This window comes from Rhineura floridana, chromosome 6 (genome assembly GCF_030035675.1).
Source record: "Rhineura floridana isolate rRhiFlo1 chromosome 6, rRhiFlo1.hap2, whole genome shotgun sequence".
Lineage (NCBI taxonomy): Eukaryota > Metazoa > Chordata > Lepidosauria > Squamata > Rhineuridae > Rhineura > Rhineura floridana.
The window spans coordinates 3,796,333-3,823,971 of NC_084485.1; the positions used below are offsets into that span (position 1 = coordinate 3,796,333).

Below are 27,639 nucleotides of genomic sequence, written 5' to 3' on the forward strand. Positions count from 1 at the left end.
CTCTGTAGGGAAGTATAACGTATGTTCTGAGACATGCTCTCAGAAGTGGGCAGTGCCCCTTGTGATCGAGGAGGAGCACATCTGGCACATGCTCTAGAGCCCTCCATTGTGAAAAGCTTCCCACTCCCCCCTAGGACCTGGACAAACAAATCCCAGCCATACTTTTTCAACATTATATTTATTTTCCAGCATCAGACACAGTGGCTGGAACATGGAAATCAGACCCAGGGGCAGGAAAGACTGAGCGGCTTTCAAATTGCTCTCAGTCTCCCGCAGCAGGCCCCTTTTGATTAGATAACCTCTGCCTCTTGCCTGAAGGACTTGCTCTCCCTGCCAGCTCAGTCCTTGGCATACAGACCCTGCTTGCGCAACATGTAGCTCCTCAGGGTGGGCTTCACGACAAAGCCCGTGAGGGCCGACCACCGCCGGAACTTCTTCTTGGCCGTCCGCTGCTCTGCCACTGCCTGCATCTGCTGGGACTCTGCCAGGATGTCGGGGACATGAGGGTGGATCATCGGGTGGAGATCTGTGTACTGGATGCAATGGTAGATCCGGGGCTGCAAGAAGCACACAAACGAAGCCTCACTCAGGAGGCCAAAGCATTCCGCGCGGATCTCTAACCGCCTGGATGTGGTTTTTTTTACATTTAGTTGCCTCGTTGCTGGGCGAATACCTTTTAATTACATCCGTGCCATCCTGAATCTTCTTGTGAGCGGTATTCTTCCACTCATTATGTGGGGAAGGAATTTTTTTACACGGGCCGGGTTCGATTTGTTTCATTAGCCTCTGCGTTTTCTCCAGCATACCACTGCCTGCTCAGATTCGGGGGACGGTAATCAGCTCCCTAGGGGGTGCTGTGTTCTCAAAGACTCTTGTGACAAGTATGTCATGCTCATAAAGGGCATCACGCCGTGCTAGTAGGGCGTTAGCCAGGACCCAGTCCCTAAAAGTGATCAAGGCCCTGGCATTGGAACCGTTAAAATAGCAGAGCTTGGAAAAGTCACTTTTTTGAACTACAACTCCCATCAGCCCCAGCCAGCATGGCCACTGGATTGGGCTGATGGGAGTTGTAGTTCAAAAAAGTAACTTTTCCAAGCTCTGTAAAATAGAGATATTCTACCCGGACTAAGTCACATATAGAAAACATGCCCGGGAGAAGTTCCTTCAGGATATTAAGAAGGTGGAGTTTCCGCTCTGTTTGGGTAAGCCGACCTCTTGGTTTTGCATAGTTATACAACATTAATTTCTTGCGGTTCAGAACTAAATTTCAGTTATCCACCATAAAGTTCTTCGCCTTGCAGGCCAGCCATGGTGCAGAAGCAAAGCTATTTACTCCCAGAGCTTGGAAAAGTTACTTGTTTGAACTACAACTCCCTTCAGCCCAGTCCAGTGGCCATGCTGGCTGAGGCTGATGGGAGTTGTAGTTACTCCTGAGGTTGTGACAGGAGTAAACTGCTGCTGCCAGAAGGAAGCCACCCTTTCCGTCTTCTTCCGCAGCTCTCACCGCTCACTTACCTGGTCCTTGTTGGCCACACAGGCCTTTACTTCCGGGAGCAGCTTCAACATGGAGCGCTGTCCCTTCTGCTTGTAGGCATGGCCCAGGATGTCGCTCTTCTGCACTCAGAGGGATTTAAGCCAGAGAGACCGCTCACTACCCTGGCTCTACCTTTCGTCCCCTGAGCTATCTTAATGTCCCCTTATGCCCTATGCGACTCCTTCCTTCCTCACTCTCTCTCCTGCCCCTCATGCCTGCCACAGCTCCCCAGAACACCTGTGTGATACCTGGAATCTTTCTTTTGAATCCCTTCTCAAACCCCACTCTGCCCCCCCAAAGCCTCAGGCACAGCCGCTTTCACCCCCTTGTTACCCCCTTGGCCTCTTCCTCATCTTCCCAACCACAAGTTGAATTTAGATTGGAAGCACCTGCCTTTCGCTTACATCACTCTAGCAGCAGTCGGCGCTCACTGGGGAACTTACCTGACCTCCCCTCTCCAGCATCACCGCAGCTTACCAGGACAGTGTGCTGACCTCACTGCCAGTATATCACAGCAATGCTGGTAGTGGGAGGTCCGATAAGCACCTCTGCCCCGCCAACCAGTATTGCGTTACTCTATGAAGTGCAGTTTACATTGAAGCAACAACTACACAAACAGATGTTTTCGCTATTCCCATGTGAACCTTCCAAAACGCTGCTCTGCATTTCCCAAGCTGCCAGAGGGGTAGTGGGTGTACATGATGGGGAAAGGCATTTTTTGTCACAGAACTGAGAGACTCAGAAACACTCTCTCAAGGAAGGCTTGCCCAGTTCCATCTTTCCTTCCATTCAAACAGACCGAGGAGATAGCTTTATTTCAAGGAAACTGTGGCGGCTTCCAGACAGATGGCTTCTAGCACTGCCCAATCAGTGCTCTTGCCTTGCAACTGACTTTCCATACCACTGGGAATCTTGTGCTTTTTCTAGGTGTACATCCACATCAATGGATATGACACCATAATGCTACCATTATAGGTTGATCTTTTCCCCACTCCATTGATTTTCACCACCAATACAGTCAATGGCACTGATCGGAAAGGTTATTAAAAAAAGATTTAAAACTATATAGCATTATGGCTTTATAGCACTATGCCTCTTTCATTTTTGCAAAACAAAAAATTACGATCGGGGAACAGTTTTAGCACTAATTAAAAGATCCATGTAAAAAGTGGGGTCATGAAATGGTGCTTATCACAAAGGTTATGACGCATGTGCGCGCTGAGCAGTGGGAGATGCATTTTCCTAATACGTCACTGCCAATATCAAAGCTCCTCCCTTTGAAAAAAAATGGAAAAGCAGCAGTAAAGGGTTCACTACTCAGCCATTCCTCTAGAAAAAAAGTCAGACTTTCTGCAGTCTGAGAAAAGATGGAAGAACCACAAGGACAATACAGGGGGGCAAGGATTAGATGATGCTGTCATGTGTATCCCCCATAAAAAGTGAGTAACAGAGGCCTGCTTCACGTGGAAGCCCTCAGGGTCACCCAAGAAGCACCAGCCCAGCTCAAAAGGGATGGGGTAGAAAGCAGGGCTGTGGAGTCAGAGTCGGAAGCAATTCTGGGTGGAGTCGGAGGTGGTAGAAATGTACTGACTCCGACTCCAGCTTCAAAATAAAAACTTTCTTAGGAATTTAGGAAAGTTTTCATGTTCAGAAATTTTAATCAAATAAATATATTTTACGTTCTGTCAATCTAGCCTGATGATTCACGTGGTGGTGATGAAATGCCTTGTGCTACCATTTTACTACAGTAAATTTGTTATTACTAGTTAATACACATTTGCCATTTATGAAGGAGTCGGTCGGACAGTAGAAAGTTAGAGGAGTCGGAGTCGAAGGTTTGGCGTACCGACTCCACAGCCCTGGTAGAAAGTCTATTCGGTTCACATTTAAAGCTGAATTTCTCAAATTCGCACTTTCCAAAACAATATGAGAATCATAGCGCATAGTTAAATTATGGGAGACAGTGATGGCCAACAACCTGAACGTCTTTAAAAGTTGATTGGACAAATTCATGGAGGATAAGGTTTCCAATGGCTTCTAGTCGTGATGACTATGTCCTGCCTCCCCTGTTGCAGGACGTTTGCTTCTGATATTCACAGGAGGGGAGCATTGCTGCTGAGCTTGCTTGTGGGTTTCCTATTAGGGCACCTGCTTGGCCACTGTGAGAACAGGATGTTGGATGATGGGCCACTGGCCTGATCCAGCAAGCTTTTCTTATGTTCTCATGTTCTTACATTTTAACTGAAACACAGCCATCCTTTGAAATTCACACTTATCCAAATTTTGTGATGCAACCAAACAAGGTTTACAAAATGCATATATTAGGGAAAATATGCGTAAAAATGAATATGTTAGTGAAAATAACATATAAAATCATTATATTAGAAGAAATTGCTTGCAAAACTGTGTACATTAGTCAAAATTGGATACAAAATTGTGTTTAGTAAGAGAAAGTCACACTAAAATGCTGAAGAACTTCCATGAGGATTTTTTTAAAAAACCAAATTGCTGCAGAACTGAATTCAAGATTGGAAAAATGAGACACAAGAGATCCAAAACTGACAGATCTTTCCATCACTACTTTTAGTAGGGCTGCTCTGTGGAAGATGGAATTCCTACATGGAAGTCCGTCCAGCCATCCAGCTGGATTCTACATGTGGATCATTTGCATGTAGAACCGTCATTTGTTGTGTGGACACTAGGAATGGGGACAGATTTTTTTAAAAAAAATCAGACTTGATACCGATTTTTTCAAGAGTCCACATGGTCACTCTCATTGCGTACCGACTCCTGCAGTTCCCACGGAAAATCCGCCAATTTTTTTAAGTTTTCGTGCCATTGCATGAACGAGAAGGGCCTCAGGGAGAATGGAGGGTTGGGACCCCCGGCTTTCCTTTTCCTCCTGTTCCCCTCTTAGCACTGGCTCTCCTGCAGCAGCACATGGTCTCCCAAGCCGTACCCCTGGGCACTTCCGTGGCACCAGAAAGGGCTAAAGAGGCTACAGCCTGGGCTGGAGAGGCGGATCCCCCTCCGCGGACAACCCTGCTTTCCTTGCTCTCATCTATGGAGTCTGTGGAGAGGGTCAGCAAGCTCATGCTGGGTCCTCTCTGAATGGCCTCTCTCTTCTCTCCAGCCCACTTTTGAACCTTTTTTTAAAGAAGAGAGAGAGAGAGAGAGAGAGAGAGAGAGAGAGCAAGCTGTCTGAGGCTTGCTCCCTGGCCGCTGGAGCTGGCAGAAGGTCAGCCCAGTAAGGATTGGAGGCAGTAGGCATTTAAAGGGTTAATAGACTAGAGATAAATGGAGGAACTGTAGAGCGTCTCATGAGAACTGCTCTATGCTTCCCTGTCCATCTCTACGGTATTATTGTGAGTTTGGGGCTGGAATAGATGAACCCTGTGAGTCCCCTTCCAGTCTCTGAATTGGAATCCTGTGCCTTGGGGCTGGCTCTGCTGGCCAGATGAATTTCTTTTGTTAAGCTAATAGCGTGGCCAGGTTGCTAATGGGCCTATCAGTTGCCCAGCAACTGGTGAATGGCCCAGGAAGACCCTTTTGTCATTGAAACTCTTCAGGAGAGCCCTCTCCCCCCCCCCCAGCTGCTAGGAGAGGCTTGTGTTTTTAGTTGTGTCCACGAATTGCTGGGAATTCGAGGCAGGCAGAGAGACTGGCTCTCTGCACCATGGCATTTGGGGTGCCTCCTGTAACACTGATGGAAAACTGGATATTGGACTGCTGATGCCTTGAACCCCTCCATCCTAAGCTCAGGTTGGAATGTGTGTAAATAAATAAAACATATTTCATAAAGACACCGCAGTCTCCACTGACCTTCTTCCTAAAAGAAACCAAACCCTGGAGGAGCGCAGGGACCCCTGAAATCTCACCGCTCAGAGATTGGGGAGATGTGCAACAGTATTAACCCTGTAAAACCCTGACGTTTTGAACAGGATGAGGATTGAAGGCAGTGGAAATAAATGACAAGTCAGGAACTGCATTCCAGTTTGACGGAGTGCTAGCAGATTGGGGCCAGCATGCAGATCCCAACCCTAGTGGACACGTGCAGTATGCAAGCAACAGGAAGTGTGAGCAAACAAATAACTGGAATGCCACACTAATCACTTTATGAATGGAAGCAGCCCTCCCCCCAGCTCCATTACATGCAAGATTCAACTGCAGTGCTGCATAAGGAAAGACTTCCTAACTGTTAGAGCCATACGACGATGGAACCAATGACCTAGGTAGTGGGCTGTCCAACACTGGAGGCCTTCGAGAGGGAGCTGGACAGCCATCTGTCGGGAATGCTTTGATTTGGATTCCTGCATTGAGCAGGGGGATGGGCTGGATGGCCTTGTAGGCCCCTTCCAACTCTACCATTTTATGATTGACTGGCTCTCTTTTGTTGCTTTAAATGAGATTGCATTGATTGATATTTTGAAGTTTTGTTAGCTGCTCCAATTATCTTTTAGATAAGAGATAATCTCACCCGGCTACCCGCAACAGAGACTCAAGAGATCTTCACCTGCTTTCCCGATTCTTCCCACTTCTGAAAAGAGGCCTCAATTTGGTCATCCGTGTATTGGGCGATCCGCGTTTCTTTCTGGATCATCTCGTGCATCTTGCTGGCAGCACCGCCTGCGAGGGATGACTTCACGTGCAGGAAATCCATCAGCAAGCACTGCTGCCTCTTCTGCTGGCTCAGCGTCTCGACGATGTTACGGGTGCTCCTGGAGGCGAGAGGAGGCGAAGGGATGGATGAAGGGCAGCCCAGGGACACATAAGCAGAATTGTAGCCAAGGGACGGGCGTGAGGGGGCAGGTTAGGAACTCTCAATGCCAAAACTACACCTGGGTTACAAGGAGGGCCGCAGCTCAGTGGCACAGCATCCCACCGATGCACGCAGAAGCTCCCAGGCTCAATCGAAGTAAGGCTGGGAAAAGTCCCTGCCTGAAACCCAAGAAAGCCACTGCGAAAGTAGACAGTACTGAGCTAGATGAACCGAAGGTTTGACTTGGTATAAAGGCAGTTTCCTATTCTCCTCAGTGGAACAGCACATGCCCAGAGCTTGGAAAAGTTACTTTTTTAAAACTACAACTCCCATCAGCCCCAGCCAGCATGGCCACTGGATTGGGCTGATGGGAGTTGTAGTTCAAAAAAGTAACTTTTCCAGGCTCTGCACATGCCTTGCAGAAGGCTCAGGAAACACCTGATGCAAGCATCTTTAAGCTGTATGTAACTGTGTATCCAGGAGAGACAGACAGTTGAGAGAGAGGCTGAAATGCATGTTACATGTGAAATTGGCTTAACATGAAAAATGGACATGGACTGCCTTCAAGTCGATTCTGACTTATGGCGACCCTACGAATAGGGTGTTCATGGTAAGCAGTATTCAGAGGGGGTTCCCCATTGCCTCCCTCTGGCTTAACATAGCCAACCACAATTTCCAGATTTCTTTGTGGCAAAAGCTATGGCAGCTTCAAGCAGAGCTTGGATAAGTTACTTTTTTGAACTACAACTCCCATCAGCCTCAGCCAGCATGGCCACTGGACTGGGCTGATGGGAGCTGAAGTTCAAAAAAGTGACTTTTCCAAGCTCTGGTTGCAATTAAGGATTTGTATGGGTGTTGCACGCAACACACGCACATGCACACAAGCAACCTTTTCCTGGCATCTCCCTTGGAGATTTGGGAAAAGATAATTGGAGGACTGATTAAACATGGTAAACAAACATTCCTAATATGCGAAGAGCAGCAAGCAATCTGCTTCTACATGCGCAAGGTTGGGCACCAGCTAGGGGGTGGGTGAGAATTTCAATTCAGTTCGCATTTCATGTGGAATCTGTTGTATTCGCACTTTCCAAAACAATATGAGAATCGAAAAGCAACCATACTTTGACAGTCACACTTACTTCAAATTCTGCAATGCAGTTCACAAACCAATGTTTACAAAAATGCATATGTAAGGGGAAATAAATGAATACATGAGTAAAAATAACATGCTAAATTACATTATATGACTAGGGATGGCTTGCAAAAATGTGTACATTAGTTAAAACAGCTACAAAAAGTGTTTATTAGGAGAAATACGCACTAAAATACTGGAGGATTTTCACAAGGATTTTTTTTAAAAAAAATCTGCAAATTGCTGCAGAAATGTGGAGAACTCAATTCACGACTGGAAAAATTAGAAACTGAGAGAACCAGATTTGACAGATCTTTCCATCACTAGCATCAGCAAATATCCATTGGGAAACGGGGCCAGAGATGGTTGCTATGCTGGACCTGGGGCTGCCACGGAAACAGCAGCTCTGGGCTGTGCCTGTCTTCGGCTTCTCTGCTTAGTTCGGCGAATGCGTGACGTGACACCACACGGGAAGCATAATGGAGGTACTTTTTCACCCAGCGGACATTCATTTATAAAGGCCACTGGAATATAGAAGCCTAGGAAGATGCCCTATACCAAGTCAGACCACTGGCACATCAAGCTCCTGCTGGGAGGAAGGGAGGGATATAAATCAAATAATTAATAAATAAGCAAGCTCAGCACTGCTCACGCTGACGGGCAGTGGCTCTGTACGGGATTCTCTCTGTGGAGATGCCGACTACCTTCTGAATGCAAAATTATGCTGCTGCTGAGATACAGCCCTTGTCCACCACCGCAAGATGGGTTGGCCAATGACCTAGATGTCTTTCAAAGGGAAAGAGTGTGCCTCGGAGTACCAGCCGCTGGCGATCACGAACTGGGGAAGGCCTTCATGTCCTGCTTACGGGCTTCCCAGAGACATCTAACGGGCCACTATGCAAAGCAGGATCCTGGACTAGATGGACCCCTTTGCCCTGATCCAGGAGCCAGGCTTTTTTTTTTTATGTTCACTCCATCATGCACTTCCCTACTCCTGATCCACATTATGGGCTGTTCCTTGCAAGGGGGCAGGGAGCATGCCCCAGCCCTTGTTTCTCCTAGTAACCGTTATGGGGAGAGACAGAAGGACAACAGCTAGCCCTGGGTTGCAGGGCCACAAACGTGCATTCTGTGGTGAGATCATCATTACTCACCTGCACCAAAGCCCGCCCAGGGGTCCTGCCCCACACATTTCCAGAACTGCAAGGGCTTGATCCTGCCTCCATTGAATGCCTCCAGATCACAGGGGGACAGATCTGAAAGATGCTTGTGAGCCTCTTCCGTTTACTCACTCCCAGTGGGGTCTCCGGCCTTCATTCAGGACCCTCAGGGTATGCAGGGAGCCCACACGGCGGATGTCCTCTGGCACCTCCGCTGCTGTCAGGTGCTGTATTCCCAGCTTCCACACTGACTGCCCAAATGTCCCTGTGAGGAAAGCCAGGAGCAGATGTGGGTGAGAGGTGGAGGGGCAGGGGGCCTGCTGCTTTGCTGTTGCCAGCCAAAACCTCTCTGTACTGCAGCTTCTTAATAACATCAGCAGCCCCACTTTAGCCAAATTGCTACCACAAGCCAAAGCAGAACACTGGGCGTTCCAGGCCCCCCCTCTACATGGCCCATGGAACTCTCCCTACACTACCCCTCATAGGGCCTGCTTGGCAACCCAACTGCTTCTGCTTGGCTGGGTGTGTCTTGGAACTCTGATAACGCCACTTGGTTGCCCGGATGGAAGACAGAGAGCGGCATGTGGATAAAAACTAGCTTACCATACAAAGGTAAAACCCATATTAATTGCTGTGCCCACTTTTTGCTCTGGCCTCACCCACGACTGGCACGTGGCCCCCTAGAAGGAAACTTAAAACCATTAGACTCGGTCTAATGGTTTTAAGTTGCAGGAGCGTAGATTCAGATTGGACATTAGAAGGAACTTCTTGACAGTAAGGGCAGTTCGCCAATGGAACCGACTGCCTAGGGAGGTGGTGGGATCCCCTTCGCTGGATGTCTTCAAGCAGAGGCTGGACAGCTATCTGCGGGAGATGCTCTAGCTGTGGATTTCCTGCTGCGAGCAGGGGGTTGGACTCGATGGCCTACAAGGCCCCTTCCAACTCTATGAGTCTATGATTCTATGAAATGTAGCATTCGGGCTAGAAGAGGCTCCCCACCCCGGCTCCATGGGCATGTCAACGTGGCAAAAGGTTTGGAGATCTAAGCATGCTATTTTCCCTCCACCACCCAATGCGAAGCTAAGGAGTGTTTGTCATCCTGACTACCTATCCCCAAGACCATCCTCTTCTTTGTTTACCAACAACTAGAGATTCAAAAGAAAAGGCCTTACCAATGTGCCTGCCCGACAGCAACCAGAGCTTGATTGCACCATCATGGCTGGAAGTGAGAATTGCTCTGAATCTTTCTATGTATTTGATGCTGACCACATTCCTCAGGTGCCCCTTCCAAGAGTTCAGGCAGTCGGGAGGAATCAAAGAGGTCACCCAGCCGTGATATTCCTGCCACAAAGACAAAGCCATCAATGCTGCTGGATGTTGGAAGGGGCACCCTGTCACTCATAAGAACATAAGAAGAGCCTGCTGGATCAGGCCAGTGGCCCATCTAGTCCAGCATCCTGTTCTCACAGTGGCCGACCAGGTGCCTGGGGGAAGCCCGCAAGCAGGACCCGAGTGCAAGAACACTCTCCCCTCCTGAGGCTTCCGGCAACTGGTTTTCAGAAGCATGCTGCCTCTGACTAGGGTGGCACAGCACAGCCATCACGGCTAGTAGCCATTGATAGCCCTGTCCTCCATGAATTTGTCTAATCTTCTTTTAAAGCCATCCAAGCTGGTGGCCATTACTGCATCTTGTGGGAGCAAATTCCATAGTTTAACTATGCGCTGAGTAAAGAAGTACTTCCTTTTGTCTGTCCTGAATCTTCCAACATTCAGCTTCTTTGAATGTCCACGAGTTCTAGTATTATGAGAGAGGGAGAAGAACTTTTCTCTATCCACTTTCTCAATGCCATGCATAATTTTATACACTTCTATCATGTCTCCTCTGACCCGCCTTTTCTCTAAACTAAAAAGCCCCAAATGCTACAACCTTTCCTCGTAAGGGAGTCGCTCCATCCCCTTGATCATTCTGGTTGCCCTCTTCTGAACCTTTTCCACTCTATAATATCCTTTTTGAGATGAGGCGACCAGAACTGTACACAGTATTCCAAATGCGGCCGCACCATAGATTTATACAATGGCATTATGATATCGGCTGTTTTATTTTCAATACCTTTCCTAATTATCGCTAGCATGGAATTTGCCTTTTTCACAGCTGCCGCACACTGGGTCGACATTTTCATCGTGCTGTCCACTACAACCCCGAGGTCTCTCTCCTGGTCGGTCACCACCAGTTCAGACCCCATGAGCGTATATGTGAAATTAAGATTTTTTGCTCCAATATGCATAATTTTACACTTGTTTATATTGAATTGCATTTGCCATTTTTCCGCCCATTCACTCAGTTTGGAGAGGTCTTTGTGGAGCTCTTCGCAATCCCTTTTTGTTTTAACAACCCTGAACAATTTAGTGTCGTCAGCAAACTTGGCCACTTCACTGCTCACTCCTAATTCTAGGTCATTAATGAACAAGTTGAAAAGTACAGGTCCCAATACCGATCCTTGAGGGACTCCACTTTCTACAGCCCTCCATTGGGAGAACTGTCCGTTTATTCCTACTCTCTGCTTTCTGCTTCTTAACCAATTCCTTATCCACAAGAGGACCTCTCCTCTTATTCCATGACTGCTAAGCTTCCTCAGAAGCCTTTGGTGAGGTACCTTGTCAAACGCTTTTTGAAAGTCTAAGTACACTATGTCCACTGGATCACCTCTATCTATATGCTTGTTGACACTCTCAAAGAATTCTAATAGGTTACTGAGACAGGACTTTCCCTTGCAGAAGCCATGCTGGCTCTGCTTCAGCAAGGCTTGTTCTTCTATGTGCTTAGTTAATCTAGCTTTAATAATACTTTCTACCAGTTTTCCAGGGACAGAAGTTAAGCTAACCGGCCTGTAATTTCCGGGATCCCCTCTGGATCCCTTTTTGAAGATTGGTGTTACATTTGCCACTTTCCAGTCCTCAGGCACGGAGGAGGACCCGAGGGACAAGTTACATATTTTAGTTAGCAGATCAGCAATTTCACCGTTGAGTTCTTTGAGAACTCTCGGGTGGATGCCATCCGGGCCCGGTGATTTGTCAGTTTTTATATTGTCCATTAACCTTAGAACTTCCTCTCTCGTTACCACTATTTGTCTTAGTTCCTCAGAATCCCTTCCTGCAAATGTTAGTTCAGAGAACTCACAGAGAACAGTTCCATTTTAGAGGGATTGTAAGGGGTGTGGTGCTTCTGGGAGCAGAGGAAGGACCCTTTGAAGCCTTTCAGGAGAAGGGCACATTTTTTGAACAACCGAAAAGACGACTATACATGTGGACATCACCAAATGGTCAATATAGGAATCAAATTGATTATATAATTGGTAGAAGGTTCCATACTTTCTGCAAATATAAGACCAGGAGCAGACTGTGGTACAGATCATGAACTGGTCGTATCGAAAATCAGAGTAAAACTAAAGAAGACCAACAAAGCAATCATAATGCCAAAATACAATTTAAATAACATCCAGAAGCATATAAAGACCAAATAAGGAACAGGTTTGAGGCTTTAAACTTAGTTGACAGAGAACCAGAAGAACTATGGAATGAAGTCAGAGACGTTATCAGAGAAGAATGTAAAAAGACAATACCTCTAGTTAAAAAGAGAGAAAGACCCCAATGGATGACTGAAGACACTCTTCAAATGGTTAAAGAGAGAAGGAAAGCAAAAGCAAAAGGAGATAGAAATACAGTCAGAACCCTAAATGTAACAATACAGCGACTAGTACATAGGGACAAAGAGAACTATTACAATAGTTACTGTATAGAAATAGAAGAGGACACCAAAAAGGGTAGAACAAGAGCCCTATTCCAAAAGATTAGAGAAATGAAAGGGAAATTTAAATGAAGAGTAGGGATGTTGAATAATCAACAGGGGAACACATTGAATGACCAAGATGAAATAAAAGGAAGCAATACACTGAAGAACTCTGTAAAAGAGATGCCAGGATGACAGATTCATTCATGGAGGAACCATATGAAGAACCAGGAATTTTAGAATGTGAGGTGAAAGCTGCTCTTAAAATACTTGGAAGAAACAAATCACCAGGCATAGATGGCATACCAATAGAGTTGCTACAAGCTACTGAGACTGAATCAGTCCAAATTTTGACTAAAATCTGTCAAGAAATATGGAAAACTAAACAATGGCCCACAGACTGGAAGCATTCCAAATACATCCCAATTCCAAAGAAAAGGGATCCCAGGGAATGCAGTAATTATCGAACTATTGCTTTAATATCCCATGCAAGTAAAGTAATGTTCAAGATTCCACAACAAAGGCTCTTGCCATATATGGAGCGAGAAATACCAGACGTCCAAGCTGGATTTAGAAAGGGAAGAGGTACCAGAGATCATATTGCAAACATACATTGGATAATGGAACGGAGCAAGGAATTTCAGAAGAAAATCACCCTGTGCTTTATAGATTACAGCAAAGCCTTTGACTGTGTAGATCATGAAAAACTATGGAATGCTTTAAAAGAAATGGGGGTGCCACAGCATCTGATTGTCCTGATGCGCAACCTATACTCTGGACAAGAGTCTACTGTAAGGACAGAATATGGAGAAACCTATTGGTTCCCTATCGGAAAGAGTGTAAGACAGGGGTGTATTTTATCACCCTATTTATTTAATCTGTACGCAGAACATATCATACGGAAAGCAGGCTTGGACCAAGAAGAAGGAGGTGTGAAAATTGGAGGGAGAAATATCAATAATTTAAGATATGCAGACGATACCATACTACTAGCAGAAACTAGTAATGATTTGAAACGAATGCTGATGAAAGTTAACGAAGAAAGAACAAAAGCAGGACTACAGCTGAACGTCAAAAAGACTAAAGTAATGACAACAGAAGATTTATGTAACTTTAAAGTTGATAACGAGGACATTGAACTTGTCAAGGATTATCAATATCTTGGCACAATCATTAACCAAAATGGAGACAATAGTCAAGAAATCAGAAGAAGGCTAGGACTGGGGAGGGCAGCTGTGAGAGAACTAGAAAAGGTCCTCAAATGTAAAGATGTATCACTGAACACCAAAGTCAGGATCATTCAGACCATGGTATTTCCGATCTCTATGTATGGATGTGAAAGTTGGACAGTGAAAAAAGCTAATAAGAGAAAAATCAACGCATTTGAAATGTGGTGTTAGAGAAGAACTTTGCGCATACCATGGACTGTGAAAAAGACAAATAATTGGGTGTTAGAACAAATTAAATCAGACCCATCACTAGAAGCTAAAATGATGAAACTGAGGTTATCATACTTTGGACACGTAATGAGAAGTCATGATTCACTAGAAAAGACAATAATGCTGGAAAAAACAGCAGGGAGTAGAGAAAGAGGAAGGCCAAAGAAGAGATGGATTGATTCCATCAAGGAAGCCACAGACCTGAACTTACAAGATCTGAACAGGGTGGTTCATGACAGATGCTCTTGGAGGTCACCGATTCACAGGGTCGCCATAAGTCGTAGTCGACTTGGAGGCACATAACAACAACAAGTGACAAGCCTCCTCTAGGATGCACACCTTAATGTGGTGAGAGGTTTGAGGGTGTCAAAGAAGCTGCTTTCTTTCTCTCTTTAACCATTTTAAGAGTTTCTTCAGTCATCCATTGAGGTCTTTCTCTCTTTTTAATTAGAGGTACTCTCTTTTTGCATTGTTCCCTTATAATGTCTCTGATTTCACTCCATAGGTCTTCTGGTTCTCTGTCAACTAAGTTTAAAGCCACAAACTGTTCCTCATTTGATCTTTATATTCTTCTGGGATGTTATTTAGATTGTATTTTGGCATTATAATTGCTTTATACATACATATATATATAATTGCATTTTATGTTTTATGTATTTTAATTGTATTTTATGTATTTTAATTTATTTTAATGTTTTTGTGATTTTACTGTTTACAATTTTATTATGTACGTGTTTGATTTTATTTTTGTAAGCCACCCTGAGTGCCCTATTACAGGGTAGAAGGGAGGGATAGAAATATTTTAAAATAAAAAAAATAAAAAAGTTGTTCTTCTTTAGCTTAACTCTGATTTTTGATATTACTAGTTCATGATATCTACCGCAGTCTGCTCCTGGTCTTGTTTTTGCAGAAAGTGAGAGTTGCATCTATTGCCCTGCCCATTTTTTGCCTCTGGTCACACACACTACTGGTACATGCTTCATCTCTGCCCACCACTCCCCCCAGAAGGTTGTCCCAAGGGGTTTCTCCACCACAAATTCAGACATCAATGTGAACAAGTGCCAACTATTATTAGTCCCAAGCGGCTGCCAAGATGCCACACGAATGGTTTACCCACATGTGCCAAGATACCAGCACACTATATGCATTGGAAATGGAAATGGACTGCCTTCAAGTCGACTCTGACTTATGGCGCCCCTCTGAATAGGGTTTTCATGGTAAGCAGTATTCAGCAGTAATTTACCATTGCTTTCCTCTGAGGCTGAGTGGCAGTGACTGGCCCAAGGTCACCCAGTGAGCTTCATGGCTACATGGCGATTCAAGCCCTGGTCTCCCAGGTCATAGTCCAACACTCTAACCACTAGGCCACACTGGCTCTCTCATCTTCCATAGATGATATAGTTTGGTACCTCTCTGGAAAAGGGATGCCAAGTCAGGCTTCCTACCTGCTTGGTTTCTTCAGAGCTCTGGACTTTTGAAGGAAATCTACAGTAGTCAGGAATTAAGCCCCGAAAAGCATTCGGCTCAGGAGGCAACTCGTCACTCATTTCTGGTTCGGGATCTTCTTCCTCTGCTGGTGTGCAGTAATGCATGATGTCCCAGATCTAGAGAAAGCAGGTGGAACAGTGGCTGGAGGAATCTGCCTTGGGATCCTTCCACATTCGGGTTGCCTCCAGACTGTCAGCATTTTCCCAAGGGATTCAAGCACGTGCCAGAACTTTAGGTTTGCACAACTAAAGTGGATTACTAGGGCTCTGTCACCCAAGCACAACCAGTCCAAATTAAAGAAGAAACAGGACGTTTTGCAGTTTGGAAAATGATGGGAAGATTCATTGAAAAGTGCAGAATGCACGAACGAAGGCATGTAAACAACTCGCAATCAGATCAGAACAAATGCTCAATAAAGACAGGATATAACAGAAATAAATTATTGTTTTGTCATTGATGTGTTTGCCACCCTGGGCCCCTTCAGTAGGAAGGGTGGGATATAAATGGAATTAAATAAATACATAAATACTCTCTATGTAAGCTTTGTGCAAGATAAATGCTCAATAAAGTGGTAGTGGGGGGGTTAGGTGTCTAGGACAAATTTATTTTTATAAATATATTTGTATACCACTATTTCGTTAAAAACATCAAAGCAGTTTACAGCAAGTTAAAAACAAAAAACACCATGCAATAAAAACATTAAAAATACAATAAAAACAAATCTTAACTGCCTGCATAAGCTTGGCAGAACAGAAAGGTTTTCAGCAGTTATTTAAAAGTTAAAACATATTTTACATGCCGCTAAATAAAGCTCCTAAATGGTTTAGAAAATTACAATTACACAACATTATTAAAATACACAATGATTAAAATGCACAGTAAAACAATCCCATTAACATTCAGAGGTCTACAGTGGGCCTTTGTTCACTCACAGATCCACCCACCCCTAGAACAGAGAGAGGTTTTCACGGTGGCCAGCCAGATGCCACAATGGGGAGCCTAAAAGTCTTGTTAGTGATCTGTCTGAGTCTTCAGTAGGGATGGAGGAGAAATTCAATTCAATTTGCATTTAAAGGCAAATCTATCAAATTCACATTTTCTGAAACTTGAGAACTGAAATTTGCACTTACCTGAATTTTGCAATACAGTTCTTCAACCAATGTTTACAAAAAGGCACATATTAGGAGAGTGTGTGCATAAAAATGAATATATTATTCAAAACATACATAAATGCACTATATTAGAAAAAATGCTTGCAAAAATGTGTACATTAGTCAACACTGCACAAAAATGTGTTTATTAGGAGAAACTTGCATTGAAATGTGGAACAATATTTATAAAGATTTTTTTTAAAAATTCACAAATGTGGAGAACTGAATTTAAGATTGGAAAAATGAGAAAGTGAGAGGACCCAAACTGACAGATTCTTCTGTCCCTAACCCTAAGTACCACACTTCTTTTCAGTGGTCTTTTTTGGGGGGGGGAGGAAAGGGAAAGAGGATGACAGACAGACTAGTCCTCATGGAATTAATCAATAACAGTCTATCTCCAGCCCCAAAATGGAAGGGTAAGGTTTCAAAAGGATATTGGTTATCCATTCCAGGTCTATTCAGTCAGCCTTAGGGGTCAGCCAAGCCAGCACCAGGAAAAGCAAGGGCTGGCAACCGTACCCTCCTATTCATGCATTGAGGGCTTCAGCAAACCACAACTTCCTGGTAACTAATCAAAAGAGAAATGGGAATACTGACCTTAATGTAGCCCAAGGAATCTCCGGTAAAGAGGACCAGGTTCTTGTCATCTGTGGACATGGCACTAACCACTGTGTCCCGGGCATTCCCATGGGCTCCTTGAAATTTGCCCATCATCCCACCATTGGTGCCGACTGCCCAAGCATAGATATACCCATCCGAACAGCTGGTCAGCAAAATGGCTGTGTTAGGCTCTCTCTCACGAGCATTCAGAAAGAGGACCTAGAAAGGCCAAGGCAATTGGGGCAACACCCCAAGAGACTTTTTAGAATGGGTAGCCAATGTGTGCCTTCCAGATGGTGTGGACTACAACTCCCACCAACCCTGGCCACTGGCCATGCTGGGTGTGGCTGATGGGAGTTGTAGTCCAGACCATTTGGAGAACACCCTGTTGGCTTCCTCTGGGCTAGGTACCTGCTCTCAGGAGCAAGCCCATTTCCTTGGCCAATACCCCACGGAAGCCACTATAAAACTTCTGCATGGTAATACAGCGCCACACAGTGGCTACAATGAGCGAGAACCATTATGTGTGGATTGCACCCTGCACCAGGTAGAATTTTCACACCACTTTTGGAGTCAATAGAAGGAGTAATCAACATGAAGAGCAACTTTCCCATGTGACGACCACCCACACTGCATCACCATCATGCAACATTTCCAATTGTTTCCAATTTGACAACTGTACTTCTGTCGTCATTGTTCAAACAAAGCTTTCCTGCTTTGTTCTTGAGTCTCAAACTTTAATGAGCAAAACCCAATTATAAATGCATTCAGAGCCATGCTGGCTGGGGCTGATGGGAGTTGTAGTTCAAAAAAGTAACTTTTCCAAGCTCTGATTCAGAGTAAGAAGAAGCATTTAGTGCAGGCATGGAGAAGCTTTGGCCCTCCAGACGTTGCTTGAACTACAACTCCCATCAGCCCCAGCAAGTACAGCCAATGGCCAGAGGTGACAAGAGTTATAATTCAGCAATGTCTGGAGGGCCAAAGGTCCACACACGCATGACATAGTGGATAACTGGGCAAAGTGACGGACTATGATACTATTTTTCTAAAGGGCTGAGAATGTACTGCAGGGCCCCGCTCATACGGCAGGTTCTGTTCCGGACCGCCACCGCAAAGCAAAATCCGCCACAAAGCGGAACGCATTGACTAACATTGACAAAAATAGCGCCCGATGCCCAAAAAATGCCGTAAAACCTGAACAAGCGCCATAGGAGCAGGGCCTTTCTGCAATTGACAACTGCTGTATCGGTGGAACGCTGCAAAGTGGAGAGCCACAAAGCATGGCCCTACTGTAATAGATTCCATGGTGATTGCAAAATGGATTTCTTTGACCAAAGAAGTGCCCAGCAGAAATGAATGCTGTTAGAATAAAGTGAGATGGCTGAAGAAGAAAAAAATGCAGAAGAGGCTTGCAGTGTTGAATCTGAGAAGCAGATTAAACAAGGAAATATTTATGAGTGAATTAACTAAGCATTAGAAGGATTTAGATATAAAAGTCTTTGTAACCTTTTCCCCACTAATATTAAGCAGGTGTAGATCTTGAAAATTTATGTTGTTTGTTCTCCAATGCCAAACCTTAGTTCAAGCCTTCAGATGTTTTGCCAGTTGGTTGTTTTGCCCGTCTTCCCCAACCTGGTGCCCCCAGATGCTCTGGTCTGCAATTCCCATCACCCCTGGCCATTGGGCTTGCTGTCTGCAGCTGACAGGAGGAGAAGCAGTCCAGGTTGGCAAAGGCTACCAGAGATTGTAGATGGGGATTTCTATATAAATGGATTTTCTTCTTTGATGTAAAACAATCTCTTTTAAGAAATGTAGAGAATAGGTTAGATTTTCATTTAACAATTTGAAGCTTGAGGACACAAGGAGTAGAATCCAGCAGTGTCCACCCTCTGCTAATGGATTCTTTCTGGAAGTAAGAGAGGCAATTTTTGGCAATCCCCGCCAGCCCTCCATGTGCCCCCTAAATCTACAGAGGCTACAGAGGGGAGCAGGAATTCTGGATTGGACAACAGGAGCCCTATTTGCATTTTATTGGTCCATTTTCTTTCAACCACCTAGATGGTAGTGGTTTTATGGAATTTATAGATTTTATAGATTTTACTTTGGAACTTTGTGGCGCTTGGTTTCTTTTAAATTTGTAAGTCACCTGGAAAAATAATTTTGTTAAAGGGTAGGATAAAAATAGGTTGAACAAAATAAATCAATATGGTGGGGGTAGCTATGTTTCTTTGGAATCTTGATAACCTCCCCGCCCGCTTGGCTCCTTCTTCATTATATATAAAATGCTTTAATGATTGGTTGCAATGTCACGTCATTGCCTTGCACATAGCATCCATTCTTTTTCAATGTTTTCAGCTATTTTTCAAAAAAGAAATGGAAAGCAATTTTGCAATTGTAGCCTCATTCCACCAAGAGTCTGATTTGTGCAAGGGTCCTCTAGTCCTAACTCTAAGTCTGAGCTACTGTGCCCGTTGCAGAGAAACCAGGATCACTAACCTTCTCTATGGCAACCTGGGAGGCGCTGACTTCCTCTTGCCAGGTTGGGACATCTTTCCTAATCTCAGCAGCACTGTGGTGGGAGAGGAGAATGTTACCGCTCTTGTTACTTTCTTCAGGGCTCCAGGCTGCCTGCAAAGTCACAAGAAACATGCCAGTGGCCCATCTAGTCCAGCATCCGGTTCTCACAGTGGTCAGCCAGATGCCTGGGGGAAGCCCACAAGCAGGGTTTAAGCACAAGAGCACTTTTCCCTCCTGTGATTTCCAGCAACTGGTATTTGGAAGCATAGTGCCTCCAACAGTGGATGCAGTGACTAGTAGGTCACGCTGCCCTCAGTTGACCCAACAAGCAGCAGCCCGACCCAGTAGTCCTTCTGAGAAATCTTGCCCATTTTTATTCATTTTATTTATTTATTTATTATTTGATTTATATCCCGCCCTTCCTCCCAGCAGGAGCCCAGGGCAGCAAACAAAAGCACTAAAAACACTTTAAAAATAATAAAAGCAAATCTTAAAACACACTAAAACAAAACATCTTTAAAAACATTGCTTTAAAAAAAAGCATTCAAAACATCTTCTAAGATTAAAGCCATTTTTAAAAAAGGTTTAAGAACATCTTAAAAAGCAATATAGGTCTCTACTTAAAAGGCTTGTTGAAAGAGGAAGGTCTTCAATAGGTGCCGAAAAGATAACAGAGACATCGTCTGCCTAATATCTAAGGGGAGGGAATTCCACAGAGTAGGTGCCGCCACACCAAAGGTTCATTTCCTATGTGGTGCGGAACGGATCTCCTGGTATCTGCAGGAGGCCCTCACCTGCAGAGCGCAGTGATCAACTGGGTATAGAAGGAATAAGATAGTCTTTCATGTTGGTGATACCCTGCCCCAGGGAGCAGTTTTGCTGCCGCATTTTGCACCAGCTGCAGCTTCTGGACCAGCCTCAAGGGCAGCCCCCCATAGAGCGCATTACAGTAATGCAGCCTGGAAGTTGCCAGAGCATGGACAACAGTGGTCAGGCTATCCCGGTCCTGAAACTCTAGTACTTTGCTGCACCACAAACCTGCCTGCAATGGGCTGGTGAAAACGATAAAACTCGACAGGAAATAAGCAGCGCACCATATGCTCTTCAGGCACATGAATTGGCCTCTCCAAGTCTGTGCATTTCAGAAATGGTCAACTGCAGAATGCACAGGAGGGGCTTCCACTCCCTTTTGGCCTCAGTCCCAAGGATCTTCCCCAAGCCATACCTGGGGCCACATGATGCGGCTTCCGGAAACAGCAGATGCTGGACGCCTGTGGTGCACAGAAAACATGGCTGGAGGGTTGTTTGCACTGCTGGGTCGGGAAGGGAGGGCAGGCCTTAAGGGGGCAGCTGTTCTTGAGCATGCCCAGCACTTCTTTAAAGTCTGACGATGGGAGCAGCCTGTCTTCTTTGGACCACTGTGCAGGATGGGACCCTCACCCACAGAGAACTCCTGGTTAAAAAGGAAAGCCATTTTTACTTTGGCAGAAGCCAAACCATCACTCACCCCAGCCCCCTTACCCCAAACTAGTGTACGTTCATTTTGGGGCTGAACATGCTCATTCATTGATCCAAAGTATATTAGAGTTCATGAGAGGTAATATATCAGGCCTCATTATATAGCACCATCCCTGTACAGGATTCTTTGTTGAAGTAGAAGAGTAGAAGAGCCCGGCCCTAAAGAGACAACAGAGGAAGGGAAAGAAATGGAAACTGGGGGGAGAACAGAGGAAGTGTTAATTGCAGTTACTTGTACTTAATTCAAACAAATGCCAAAGTGCCAAATGTCCAAGCCAGGTGCCTCAGAGGGATCTGGGACTTCTCAGAGGTGAAGCAGGACATGCACAAGGCAGTATGAGTCAAACTGGAGCACCTCAGCAATACTGATTTTTTTTAAAAAAAGCTCTAGACAAGCGTCTGCCAAAAGCAACACTAAATGCTTCTAAATTTACCATGGAAGGAAAATGCCAGGGTGGGGTGATGAGGGAAGGGAGCACAAAAGGGGAATGGAAGAGGACAGAGGGAGGGCTCTGCTGTATCTGACAGGTTAAGCTGTCTGACCCAGAAAGTGAATAGTTCTTCCCCTCAAATCAATTTGAAAGATGCCCAGCGTATTTTTTTAAAAGCCTATTTGCTTGTAATTTGGTAGGCTTCATCCACTCAGGAGGGTCTACTATGCCTGCAAAGTTAATCTACTTCTGTCAAAAGGGGAAGAAACTATAGCTGTTTTTGTTTGTCTGCTTCCCAATAGAGATGGGAGGGGCAAAGCGGAGTTTTGCTGACCCTCCAGGCAAATCAGCCAACCTATGAAGCACTCTGGATTGATGCAGGCTGATTCCCAAAGTACCCAGTCAGGGTCCAAACTGAATCTTGTGGTCAATGCACACCCTTAAGGTTTAGACAGAGTAAGGTATGGGAATTAAGGGATTACGGATGCCAAAGGCTGCCAGGAAAAGGTGAGCTTGAGGAGGGATTTGGAGGAAGCAGAAGTAAAATAAAAAAGGTGAAAACAGAGAGGGGCACAGGGGGCAGCAAGGAAGAAAGGGAGGAGTTATTTTGGCAAGATATAATTTAATGAATAAAAATAAAACAATAATTAATACATTTCGGGAACAAGAGACCAGATGGTGGGGGGGTGGAGTTGGAAGAATGGACGTCAGGGACAGAGTTGCTTATAAATGCAGAGAGAGAACAGGGGAAGAGAAGGCCATGGAGGGCCTTGAAGGGCCAGGAGCCTGTGTGGGATCCTAAATCTGACAGGAAGCCAGTGTAGAGACTGAAGGAGGCAAGATTGTGAGATCAGAGAAATAGAAGAGGTGAACCGAGTGCTGGACAGAGGTGAGGGAGCTGAGGAGCAAGAATGGAGACCAGAGGAAAAGAGGTCTGATATAGAAAGGGTAGCTGACAGAGTAATTTTTATGTTTCAACTGGCATTTGTTGAAAATACAAGCAGTCAGTCAACACAGAAAACTACTATTCTACCTAACTGCACAGCACAGGCAGTGCTAGACAGAAGGGCAACTGCTTTCTGGAGGAGTGGAAGGGCTAGCCCCAGGGGAAATGGCAACTACAAAAGAGATCCCTTGTGGCGAGCAACTTCAAGCGTACCCTTTTAGGAGCAAGCCCCAGGGGGCTCTCAGATGCATTGAACCGGCAGAACGCCTGCCCAGAGTTGACATTCCAAAGGACGATGTCTCCGTTGCAAGACGCTGTCACCAAGAGCTTACTGTTGTGATTGTCCATGCACAAAATGTCAGCAGAGTGGTAGGACTTCCAATGCTTGCACTCAATCACTTTCTGCTGTTCTTTAGTGTCTCTGGTGAAGGAAAGATCTGGTTGTTAAGATCTGGTTGTTACGATCTTAAATCAGCCCCACATGCCTAAGTGGCTAACTGTTATCACAGGAGCAAACAGTAAGAACCATTTGCCTTTCCTTGCATGCCATTTTCCCAGCCTATCCAAGCTATACATTGAAAGCACATGGCTTTCCCCAAAGAATTCTGGGAACTGTAGTTTTCCCTTCACAGAGCTGCAAATTCCCAGCACCCTTGACTACAATTCCCATGATTCCTTGGGAGAAAGTCCTGTCCTTCAAATGTGCCCTGGATGTGCTCTAGGTACATGGTGTGGACCTGTTCCTACAGAGAAGAAAACATACTTGCACCTGTCTTTTCTTCTCTCTTTGGAGAGGGGGGGGGTTCATCAGAGAATTAACACCCTTGCCCTACCCCCTCCTTCCCCGCAACTGCTGTGTCTGTTTGTGTGTGTGTGTGTGTGTGTGTGTGAGAGAGAGAGAGAGAGAGGCAGGCAGGCAGGCAGACATTCAGTCATGGATTCCCCATGTTGCATCTACTTTGCCCCCCCCAAATAAAGGATGGATAAAGGTTTGGAACAACCTTCAGCAACCTGGCACCCTGCAGATATTTTGGACTACAGCTCCCCTTCGCCCCTGCCAACACAGTGTGCTCACGAAAATTGTAGTCCAAAACATCTGCAGGGTGCCAAGTTGGCAAATGGTGGTTTCTATTCTTAAATTCAGTTCTCCACATCAGTTGGGGGGGGACTTAAGTCCTCACGAAAATTCATCAGCATTTTGATGCAACTTTCTCCTAATATACACATTTTTCTATGCAACTCTGCCTAATATGCATATTTTTTCCAAAGCAATTTTCCTTAATAAAATGCATTTTTGCATATTATTTTATTTATTTATTATGCTTTTATACCGCCCCATAGTTGAAGCTCTCTGGGTGGTTTACAACATAAAAGCAATATACTGTTACATTTGATACAGTTGATAGTAAAACAAAACGAATATATCACATTTTAAATAAACATAACTGAACAATAAATTGCTAGCAATATACGTATCTTTTAAATTGTGTTTTAAATTGTTTTTATAAGATCTGTTTTAAATTATATTTGTTTTAATGTTTTTATTTACTGTAAACCGCCCAGAGAGCTTCGGCTAAAATAAATAAAATAAATAAATAAATAAATAAATAAATATCTTAAAAACAAAATATAACAAGTATAAAAATATCTAGACAAAAATAGACGAAAATCATACATCACATTATAAAACATAAACCAAACAATAAATCTCAAACAATATACAGCTCATCAAAAGCAGAACAAAAAAAAGAGAGAATAACAATTGTAAAATAAATCTAACAGTTATAAAATATGTCTCAAACAAAGTTCTGTACTGTCCCGTTGTGCTTCTCCCCACCTAACCACCATCTTCTGTAACCAGTAGGACTACAAACATTTCTTCCATTGTCCTCTTTCTCCAAGACACCACAAGACGACGCCAAGTGCGACGCTAAGTGCGCACTTAGCGTAGCACTTGGCGCGACACTGAGGCGTGTGCTGAGTCACTGCCTCAGGCAGCCCTCCCCCTTCATATACCTGGAGCAGAAGACACAAAAAGAAGGCAAAATAAGCAACTAATGCGTGCATTTGTTGCACCCTTCACCCTACCATGTGCATTTTTGTATACATTGGTTATAGAACTATATTGCAAAAAAGTTTGAAATGCAAATTTCAGAAACTGGCTGTATTTCAGTTTGCATATTGTTTCAGAAAGTGTGTATTAGGCAGATTCACCTTTAATTGACTTTTTCCCCTCCATCCCTGCCCCCAACCTCTCTGCTCTCTTGCTTCCAGCTTCAACTTCCCACAGCTACTTTTATACTTTCAAAATAGCCAGGAGATCCATGGAACTGCCCGTCGGGTGACTTTGGCCCACAGTGTAATGTGACTGGTGCAGAAAAGGAGTGGAGAAAAACTCACGGCGGAACATGTGGATCCTCTAGGCTAGAGAGCTTCCCAGTTTACCCTTCTTATGTACCTAGACTGCAACAGTAAGGGTTAGGATTCCCTTCTCTTTCCTCTCCTCCTTCAGGCTGCAAATGACTTCTGCCGGACATCCACAGAGGCCACCTCATGGTCTCTCGAATCCAGTATTGTCTACTTAGTCTAGCAGCAGCTCTCCAGGATCTTAGCCACACAGAGGTATTTTTCCAGCCCTTAGAAGTGGAGACACCAAGCACTGGACCTGGAACTTCCTACATGCAAACCACAGATGTCACCACTGAGCTATGAGAGTCTCCGCTAAAATTTAGGCTGTTTTAACACCTTGAATCAGGGATATTGTTCAGGGGGTTGGGGGGTCTGAGTCCCAGATCTTTCATTTCTTTTTCTTCTGGCTACACCCTGGATTTCCTGCCTCTTCTTCTTCCATTTTTTATTTGTTTATTCTTTGTAATCATTTCACTTACAGGGCTGCAAAGCACAGCACTGGTGAGATCTCAGCTAGGGATAGGTGAGAATTTCAATTCAGTTCACATTTCAAGCAGAATTGATCAAATTCGCACTGTCTGAAACAATATGAGAACTGAAACACAGCCGTCCTTCGAAATTCGCACTTACTTGAATTTTGGGATGCAGTTTGCCAACTAAACCACATTTACAAAAATGCATCTATGAGGGGAAAGTGTGCATAAAAATGAATATGTGAGTGAAAATAACATGCAAAAAGGCATGAAATGATGAGAAACGGCTTGCAAAAATGTGTACTTTTTGTCAAAACTGCTGACAAAAATGTGTTTATTTGCAGAAATTCACACTAAAATGGTGGAGAATTTTTATGAGAATTTTTTAAAAAATCGCAGTTCGCTGTAGAAATGTAGAGAACTGAATTTAACATTGGAAAAATGAGAACCTGAGAGACCAAAACAGACAGATCTTTCCATCCCTAATCCCAGCTATACACCGCCTTAATTCGCTCCAGGACCTAAATTAGTATATATCGATATAAAATCAGCATATGTTAATTTTATACGAACTTGCATTGTGGCCCTGTGCCCCAAGTCTTTAGGTGCCTGGCAAAGGCCTGGCCACGAAGTGGGGAGTGGATTGTAAGGCGAAGGGCTGAAACACACACACACACCCCACTCTGCCCAGATGTCCACCACCAGCATTTGCTTTCTACTTACAGATACCACGTCACTCTCTTGCTCCACCCTGCCACAAAAATCTTATGGTTCAGGTACAAGACGCAGCCAATCTGTTGGAAAGACACAAATGGAAAGGTGGGGAAGGAAAGAACAGGAAGCTGTTGATGTGGATGATTAAGTTACACACACACAGCCTCTCTGTGGGCTCTGTGTTGTTATAAGCATCAGAAATATCCTCATTTGCTATGGGCTGGTTTGCAAATACTCAAAGCCAGCTTCGTGACACAACCACTTCTATTGCTTACCGGTAACCCTGACACCACAGGGTAGTTGACGTCGTGCCCCTACACGTGGTGTTGATGTATGATTCCTTAATTGCATTTATATACCTCCCTTCTGCCAAGGCAGTGTAGAAAAGAAATGAATAACTGAAGCGTAAAGTCGGCCAGGGGAGGTGCGCAAGGCAGCGCAGGAACGGCCCACTGCAGCCCTCCCAGTAGTAGAACGAGGCGGTATCATGACGCAGTTAAGAGCAGAAACTCCTTGCTGGGGTCAGTGGCAGTTCTGGATGTCTTGCTGTTGATAAAGAGCATTCCTTCCCCATCCCCACACCTCCATCAGAAGCTACCCCCCCCCAATAAGTAAGATCCAGGAGCAGAGTTGGTGACGATATCCAGGCCAGGAGGACAGAGCAGCTCCTGCCCTGGGTCTTGGGGAGGGGGGAGTGTCTTAGAACCCTTACTTTTTGGGGAGCAGGGTCCCATCTAGGTCCCTATGTCCTACGAACAAATCAGCATGAAAGCAGGCTGGAGCTGATGGGTGTTAGCCACGGAGAAGAGTCTTCTAGCATGCTTCCTTATCCTTTCCTGCTGATTGGAGCCAATCAGAGTGAACGGAGGTGAGTTAGCCACAGAGAAGGCTCTTCTCCATAGCAAACACTCGTCCCTTTCATGTTGATTGGCTCCTAGGGATGTCTGTTGTTGTGCGAGAAGGCGTGTGCGGGAAGGACTGAGGAGTGTGGAGATGACGACGGAGAGCAAGCAAGCGAGTGAAGGGGTGTGGTGTGACTATCAGGAAGGGACCCTGCCCTTCTGAATCTGCTACTACTCTACTGTTTGCCAGCAAGGGACAGGTAGGATAAATATCAAAGACAAGCATCATGACTTAAAGCTAGTACAATCTTCCTCAACCTGGCGCCCTTCAGATGTTTTTAATCATCATAATCATGCTTTGTACAACATAAATTGAATCCGCAGAGTAAGGAAATAAGCAGCCACTCTTGTCCAAAGAACTAACAAACAAGTAAAGTACATACTAACAATAACATATCAATACAAATGAAAAACCCCAAAACAAGGACAGGATTCCACTAAAAATAAGCATAATTGATAACCATCTTAATGATGTCTTCAATGGGATTCCTACCCAACTCAGCTGATTCATGTCTGCTGTTCCAAAAATTCTGAAAGAAATTCCATTCTTGTTCAAATCTATTCATCTTTAGTATCCCTTATCTTACCTATAGGATCCAAGTAATCTTTCCTAGTGCTGCAAATTCCTGTTCCAGAATATTAAAAGCCTTCAGATATTTCAGACTACAACTCACATCAG

General features: G+C 44.7%; 1 protein-coding gene across 3 annotated transcripts; it reads right to left on the reverse strand.

Annotated features, from left to right (window-relative positions):
- Positions 1 to 267: 267 nt before the first annotated feature.
- Positions 268 to 26,864, reverse strand: LOC133386526 (WD repeat-containing protein on Y chromosome-like). Of its 3 annotated transcripts, none has more exons than XM_061630187.1 (12): positions 26,771 to 26,864; positions 26,068 to 26,138; positions 22,676 to 22,883; positions 20,793 to 21,020; positions 19,547 to 19,678; positions 17,048 to 17,269; positions 15,257 to 15,415; positions 9,758 to 9,926; positions 8,718 to 8,850; positions 6,048 to 6,252; positions 1,516 to 1,614; positions 268 to 557 (listed from the first exon to the last, which is right to left on the reverse strand). In XM_061630187.1, exons 3-12 carry the CDS (start codon positions 22,808 to 22,810, stop codon positions 339 to 341), a joined length of 1,701 nt encoding a protein of 566 aa, XP_061486171.1. In that variant the 5' UTR covers positions 22,811 to 22,883; positions 26,068 to 26,138; positions 26,771 to 26,864; the 3' UTR covers positions 268 to 338. The 3 variants fall into 3 exon arrangements, with proteins under 3 accessions (XP_061486171.1, XP_061486172.1, XP_061486173.1); XM_061630188.1 differs by lacking the exon at positions 26,771 to 26,864 and adding an exon at positions 26,334 to 26,392; XM_061630189.1 differs by lacking the exon at positions 1,516 to 1,614.
- Positions 26,865 to 27,639: the final 775 nt, after the last annotated feature.